Here is a 7,154-nt window from a genome sequence, read left to right as displayed (position 1 = left end):
ATTCTGAACTTAAAAGGGGAGGCATGATATAATCAAATCATTATTTTTCTATTTAAATCACATCACTTTCATAGAATCCTCACACGAAAATTCAACTTGTGTGACATTTAAATAATTATTTGATCAAAAAAAACTACTCCCAAGAAAATCCTTCAAAATCAAGTGATTTGGTTACACCAGATCAAACTGTCTGTGTCACACCTGACATCGAGACTGGTGCAGAGCCTGTAGCCCCTTCTACAGAAACACCCTCGTTCCTTGAAGATTTCAAAAATATCAATGTTGGACCTAAGGCTAACAAGAGTAATGAAACTACTGGTCTGCGTTCCGCATCCTTTGGCAAGATCTGCGTACGCGGGACGTAAATTTGTATATGTTCAAGAAATGCTACCGATTTGGTTCACGAAAAAAACCCGAGCAAAGTAGACTTTTCATTATCTTATTAAATAAAAGTTATATCGAGTTTGACTATCCAATCAAGTGCGACTTTTTGTGATGTAAATTGTTTCATTTTTTCCCGCCGGTCCAAATTAGCGAGATTATGTTAGATCCAACCCTCCAGTTGTAATTTCACAAACAAATCACAATTTTGAATGTTGAAAAGTATTTCAAGAAGAAAAGTGTATGCAGAAGTGTAAAAAAGTGTATGCAGAAGTGTAATCATTTGAACATTACAAGATTTAGATAAGTATTATTATTTTCGTCTCAAAGATATATACATATAATTTGAAATGTTTATCCCCAGCCTTAATGTTGATAATATTAGAAACTTAATTGGGAGTACCAGAAGAACTCTTGTTGGGAATTTTAGAAAACTTCCAAGAACAGTCTGGCCCAGGTATAGTTGTGTTCCCCAGATTTTAAGAACTGCCCGTAGCCATGGCTTAAATGTTTTTTGTGTGAGTGAAACCCCCGGAGATGGTAATTGCTTTTATCACACCATTGTAGAGCAACTTAACGATCGTACAGATTTTGGTGATGTTTCAGCCTTAAGGTTACAGTATCCAAACCATCTTATCTTACGCCAGGCAGTCGTCAATTTTGTGCGGGATCAAAGTCGTCTAACTGTAGAGGAGTCTCCATACATTGTTGGATATAGAACTTTCTTTGAACAGGGGGCAATTGATATTCGCAGGGCTGAAGGATTTTCTTGGGAGCAGTGTACACCACAGAGGTCTTTATCAATGCTGCAGCTATCTTGCTTGGTAGAAATATATGCATCAATTCTGAAAGCTGCAGCGTAAATAATCCCCTAAAGGTTACAAGTTGTTTCCGGGATTCTCCTCACTTAGAATTTCATGTAGATATGCCGGTCAGTTCTTACTTTCTTTTGGCCGGAATTAACAATAATCATTTCCAATCATTGTTACCTGGTGATGGGGGGATTTTAGCCAATTTTAACCAGCAAGAAACTGTTGACTTCTCGATTGAAAATGTAGAGATAATAAGAAAACGAGAGTCTCAAGGTGAGAAAGATCAAGCAGCTCCTCCCAGCAAAAAAAATAAAATACGAAAACCTCCTTTACAAAAGGTGTCTGTTGACCCTGAAATAGAAATACAGGCAAAGTGTACCCTTTATGGTTTGAAATATATTGAGCCTTCTGCTGAAGAGTCTGTTTCAGACAAGCGGAAAAGAAGAAGATCTCTTAGAAGTAAGATAACAAGTGCAAAGAAAAAGAGCAATGTAGAAGAAGAACTTAAATTATTATGTGCTCGTGATGGTATCGCATACATTGCACCTTCTAATAATCAAACTGTTCGCGAGCAAAGAAATCGTAGAAATAGAATGAATCGTGTTATGAGAGAAAAATCTATTCATAATGCTGAAGAAAGGTCTGATAGTAACAACAGTTGTTTACATTCAAATCCTAGGGTTGTTGAAGCAGCAGAATCTGTTCATAATGCTGAAGAAAGACCTCTCAGTAATAACAGTTGTTTACATTCTAATCCTAGGGTAGTTGAAGCAGCGAGCATTTTTGAGGAAGGGGAGTTAAAACACAACATCGATCGATGTAAAATTTGTAATGAAGTTAGACCTGTTTTTCATGAAACTGTTCATGTTGAGCCTGAATTGAACAACAATGATTTGTTTTCCCCAGCTTCATGGTCAGTAGGGGAGGATGGTAAGTGCATTAGATGTCGCCAAGAAGAAAAAATCCACCTGCCGCCCCCAAATTTTCTGGTATTTTTTCCATGTACGGGAATGATGATAGTAGTAGTCATGGAGATGGGACATTACATAATAATATGCATTTTGAAGAAATTCCCCCATACCTGAAAAATCTGAGTATTCTGGAAACGGCCATGATTTCAAAAATCAACATAATAACTAATATTACCATCCTTAAATACGGCATGCTGAAAGGACGCGGCCATTCTATTGCAGTTCCACATGACATGAAAATTGCAAAGACTTTGCCAAGCCTCCCCAAGAAGTAGGAATTATATTGGTTCGAAAGAAAGGCGAGAATGGGGAAGTTTTGAAAGACTTTATTGTCAAACGAGATAATGTTGAACAGGCTTTGAAAGGGCTCGTCTTTGGTTTTCCACATGGTGGAATGGTTACTGCCTTTCCTAGTTCTAAAGTTTATGATGGACCAGATCATATTAACACACCTCTAAAAGGCAGGTTTTTTCTATGGCTTCCCAACCCTTTTTATTTTGATGTTATAATTGACCATGTAAGATTAGAGAATTTGCCTAATGATGGCCGACAAATTTGTCCAGGTGTTCCAAATCTTGAATACAAAACAAAGGTTCCCAACTTGAATAAGAATTTATCTGAAGGTCAACCAGGATCCTCAGATTTGGAAAATACACATTCAGGTGTTGTCTCACCACTTGAACCTAATGATGTTGATAAGAATCTTGAGAAACTTTTACAGAAAATTGTAGATGATGAAGAGACTGTACAAGATCTTGTACGCCTTCAAAGAGTTGGGGTGGCCGAAATAACAAGTGAAAAACGTGAACTTGTGCCCGAAAGGAAAACATGTGGTTTTTTTGCAATGGCTTTTCCAACAATATTTATCAATGGTTCAGCAGACATCACCATTCCTCAACTAACAACCCCTGATTATCAAGAGTGGGTGGATCATATCTACCACTGCGGTGACAACCGTGTGAGCTCCCATCCAACACTTCGATTTTTCTTTTAAATCTTGGCCTAAGGGAAAGGGCTTTAAACCAAGGTTCATTTATTGTTGCACAACAACTTCATGACGCACATCTTTCTGTTGAAGAATTACGTGAAAATTTAGAGAATAATGATACTTCTGTACCAAGAAAATTGATAAGTGTTGGTGCTAAGTTTGCTAATAGTGATCCATATTGGCGAGACAGGAAAATTGAACTTGACAACCTTGCTTTGTTTAGAAAGATTGGATATGGGGACCTTCCAGCCTACTTTGACACAAACTGTATGGCTGAATACCACTGGGATCCCCTTAAGCAATTGCTTGCCAAGTATGAATTTGTTGTTAAAGGGGTACCCGTCGAGACCGTCCTTGAGTGCATTAATAATGATTTTTCATACCATCGTAAATTAGTTTTGTCAAATCTCCATATTGTCACCAAGTACTTTGAGAGAAGGACCCTTAATTATTACAAAACTGTCGGGAAAGAACTATTTCAAACATCTGACATGTGGATTAGGTATGAGTTTGCAAAAGGTCGTGGTGAGATTCATAGTCACGCTATTGTTTTTAGTGAATCACACGCAAAGAAAATAGAAAATGCAATGGCTCTGATTACCGATGATGGAAAAGGTAATGTAAATACATCTGATGCAGCATTTGAACTTCATAGTTTACTTCAGACTGATTTACAAAATACAGAAGATTTTCACTCTCCTAATTTTGTATCTATGCACCCTGCAGGTGGCCATGAAGAAATTGACGAGAATGGCAAAAGGGTCTGGATCCCCAACAAATCTGAATGGCCCAAACCTGATGGAGATTATGAACCTCCAGATTATAATCCATTGTCAGAAAAACCTCTCTGACCACTCAAGCCAAGAATCCATGAGAGATTTTCATATTGCTTTGACAAATAAGGTGGGCTTGCATAAGTGTAATAATACTTGCTTAAATGAGAAGTCTGATGGTGCTAAAACAAAATATTGTCGTTTCCATTTTGGTAAGTTTGATATCGAAAATAGAACTTCAGAAGGAAAAGAAACTCATCCTTTCCATTCACTAATAAAACCAGGAGAACATCCACGTTTTGAAGGCAACAGAGATCATTCTTTTCTGATATCTCATGTCAAAACACGCCTGTTAACATGGTTAGCCAACTCAGACACGCAAGCCATCATTGATCAAGACTTAATGGCTCTGTTAAGATACATCACTCAGTATGCCTGCAAGGGTGCCAAATCTACAGACGATTTCATTCGTCTATATAAACATTTATTAGATGTTAATAGTGATGTTGCATCTGTAAGAAGTATTGCCCAACAACTAATTTTGAAAATTATAGGATTGATTGATATGCCAGCAGCTGCTGTTGATTTTCTGAATTGTGGGGGTCGTTTGTTTCATTGCACTCGACAGTTCAGGAGAATAGGTCTTAGTGGTTTTCGTGCAATAAATTCAAAGTTTTCTGATGGGGATGCAACAAAAGAAACACCTCTAGAAAAGTTTTTGAGTGAAAAACGTCGAATACGTTATCCCAATATGACTTTGTATAATTGGGCTCAAATTTGTGTTTGCACCCCTAAGTGTGCTAAAAACCATGTTCCTGTTTTTACTGGAATTCCAACTCTTCCCATATGGCCACTAGAAGAGGACTATTGTAAGGGTCAATTAATGATTCACTCGTTGGGAACATGGGAAAATGTAAATGACCTTAAGAACGGAAAAGACTCTTATTTAGAATCATTCATGGAGTTTTTAGAAAGTGACCTATGTCCTATGATTGTGAAAGAACTTGTCAAAAAAAAAAAATTAGAGCATGACAAAAAACTAGAAAGGGATCGTCAAAGAGCAAAAAAGAGGAAAAACCTTGATGTTGATGATAGTTCTATTGACCACGAATCTGGATCTGAAGATGAGTTTGAGAATGAAATCAGAAACGAACATGAATTTTTAAGATACTTGGCTGAAAATAGACCCCAAGATTTTGAAGATTTGAATGCTTTTAGAGATCTGCCTGATGGTGGAGAAGGTTTTGATTGGCATCAGTATGCAATTGAATCTTTTGGAGGTGCTTGGCCTGATAATGCTTCAGATTGGCTAGAAAACATCTCAAAGGTGGCAGCTGCACAGCAACAGGCTCGAAATCAGAATTGTGATTTGCCACCAAATATTGATTTATTGAAGGCTAATGCTCTTCAAAGAGTAATAATAGCTATTAACATTTTTAATATTATGTCTGTTGTGAATAATGAACACCAAAATAAAGTGCGTCTCTTAGTGCAGGGGACAGCTGGAAGTGGTAAAACATTTACAATTGTTGCCTTGACCTATTTGTCGCGAAGAATTTGCAATCGAAACAATGCTGTAATGAATTTAGCACCTACTGGAGCAGCATCTATTCTCCTACCCTTAGGACGAACTGTTCACTCAACAACAAACATCCCAAGAGTGAAGAGAAAAGAATCCAAAACATTGCAGTTAACTGATAAGCCATTGAATAGCATATCTCTCACTGCCTTACGTGAACTAACTGGTAGCACTCTGGAAGGTAATTCTATGAAATTGATGACCTTGAATTTAGATGAAAGAGGTATGTATAGTCACCGTATGTTAGCATGGTGTAGCCAACGTTTTAAGGAGGCAACATGTGATTTTTTCAACAACTTTGGTGCAATACCAACTGTCAATTTTTTTGGAGATTTAGGGCAGCTAGGTCCAGTTGATTCTCATGATTTGCATGTTGAGCCATTATCCTCAGACGCCCCAGATAAGCTTACCGGTTATGGAATCTATCGTACATTTTCACATTGTATTCTGTTAAATGAAACTATGCGACAAGGCCCAGATCAGTTGTCTTTTTTGGAAATGTTGCTGAGAATCAGAGAGGGCAAACTCAATTTGAATGACTGGAAGACAATAAATTCAAGATATGAAGGTGAGCTTCCTGAAAGTGCCAAAGAGGGATTTAGATCAGACACATGTTTGACCGTTATGGAAACGTGGCAAGAGGTAAATGTTGAGAACCACAACAAACTAGCTGATTTGGGGATCCCTGTTGCTACTATACCAAGCAAAGGAAAAGGACGTCATCACACTCAATCTGTTAATCAGATGGGTCAAATTCCTGCAACCTCTCACATTGCTGTTGGAAGTCGTGTGCTTTTGACTAAAAATCAGCTCAGCTTAACACCTCTTGGATTGAATAATGGAGCAATTGGGAAAGTGATTGCAATATTATATGCTGAGGGAGAAGCACCTCCATCATTTCCAGAAGCAGTTGTTGTAGATTTTCCAAGATACAAAGGCCCAAGCTGGCTTCCAGAACACCCAACATGGGTTCCTATACCTGTCAATGAAGCACGTTGTGATACTAACTGTTGCTCTAGAAGGGGGTTTCCCTTGATGCCTGGTTATTGTATACCTATATCAAAAAGCCAAGGTATGACAATAGGTCCTAATGAACCATGTACTCATATTCGGATAAAGTTAAATAAAGAGATTTTTATGGAGAAACTTAACCTTGGCATAACTTATACAGCCCTCAGTAGGGCATCTAAGCTAGAAAATGTTGCTTTGGTCGAAAAAGTGCCATATGATAGGCTAAATTATATCAATAACCATCCATGGATGCCACGAAGAAGGGAAGTAGAAGAAAGATTGAAAATTTTGAGTGGCGAGACTCTTCAAACATATGGCCATTACAGCGATTTGAATACCTACAGAGAACTATTATGTGAATTTGATCGCTTTGTCAATGATGGTCTAACATGTTTTGAAGACCCTTGATCACATTGCCTCAACATCGTTTCAGGGCATCGTAATGCTTTTTTTATATGCAATTGTTAAATTTTCTGCTTAGCATAGAAAGGCGTTTTCAATTACATGTTTTATAAATAAGACTGATAAAACCTTAAAAAGTTAAGACAACAATTATAACTTAATTTATTCTACATTAAAACAGAGATGTAAGATCTTTTGGCAATGCATGACATTTTCAAATGTTACTGTTATGAATGG

The 7,154-nt window shown here is 37.5% G+C and overlaps 1 protein-coding gene across 1 annotated transcript; it reads left to right on the top strand.

Moving 5' to 3' along the window:
• The first annotated feature begins 4,022 nt into the window (after positions 1–4,022).
• LOC136801382 (uncharacterized) lies at positions 4,023–6,923 on the top strand. Its single transcript, XM_067058020.1, has one exon. It carries the CDS (start codon positions 4,023–4,025, stop codon positions 6,921–6,923), a length of 2,901 nt encoding a protein of 966 aa, XP_066914121.1.
• Positions 6,924–7,154: the final 231 nt, after the last annotated feature.

This window comes from Clytia hemisphaerica, unplaced genomic scaffold, assembly GCF_902728285.1.
Source record: "Clytia hemisphaerica strain Z4C2 unplaced genomic scaffold, Clytia hemisphaerica genome assembly, whole genome shotgun sequence".
Classification (NCBI taxonomy): domain Eukaryota; kingdom Metazoa; phylum Cnidaria; class Hydrozoa; order Leptothecata; family Clytiidae; genus Clytia; species Clytia hemisphaerica.
The sequence above is the reverse complement of the archived record's forward strand: the minus strand, read 5'-3'. Positions and strand labels throughout refer to the sequence as shown.

Excerpts from the sequence above, each read along its gene's own strand:
- LOC136801382 (XM_067058020.1), top strand. The coding sequence starts at position 4,023 with ATGAGAGATTTTCATATTGCTTTGACAAATAAGGTGGGCTTGCATAAG.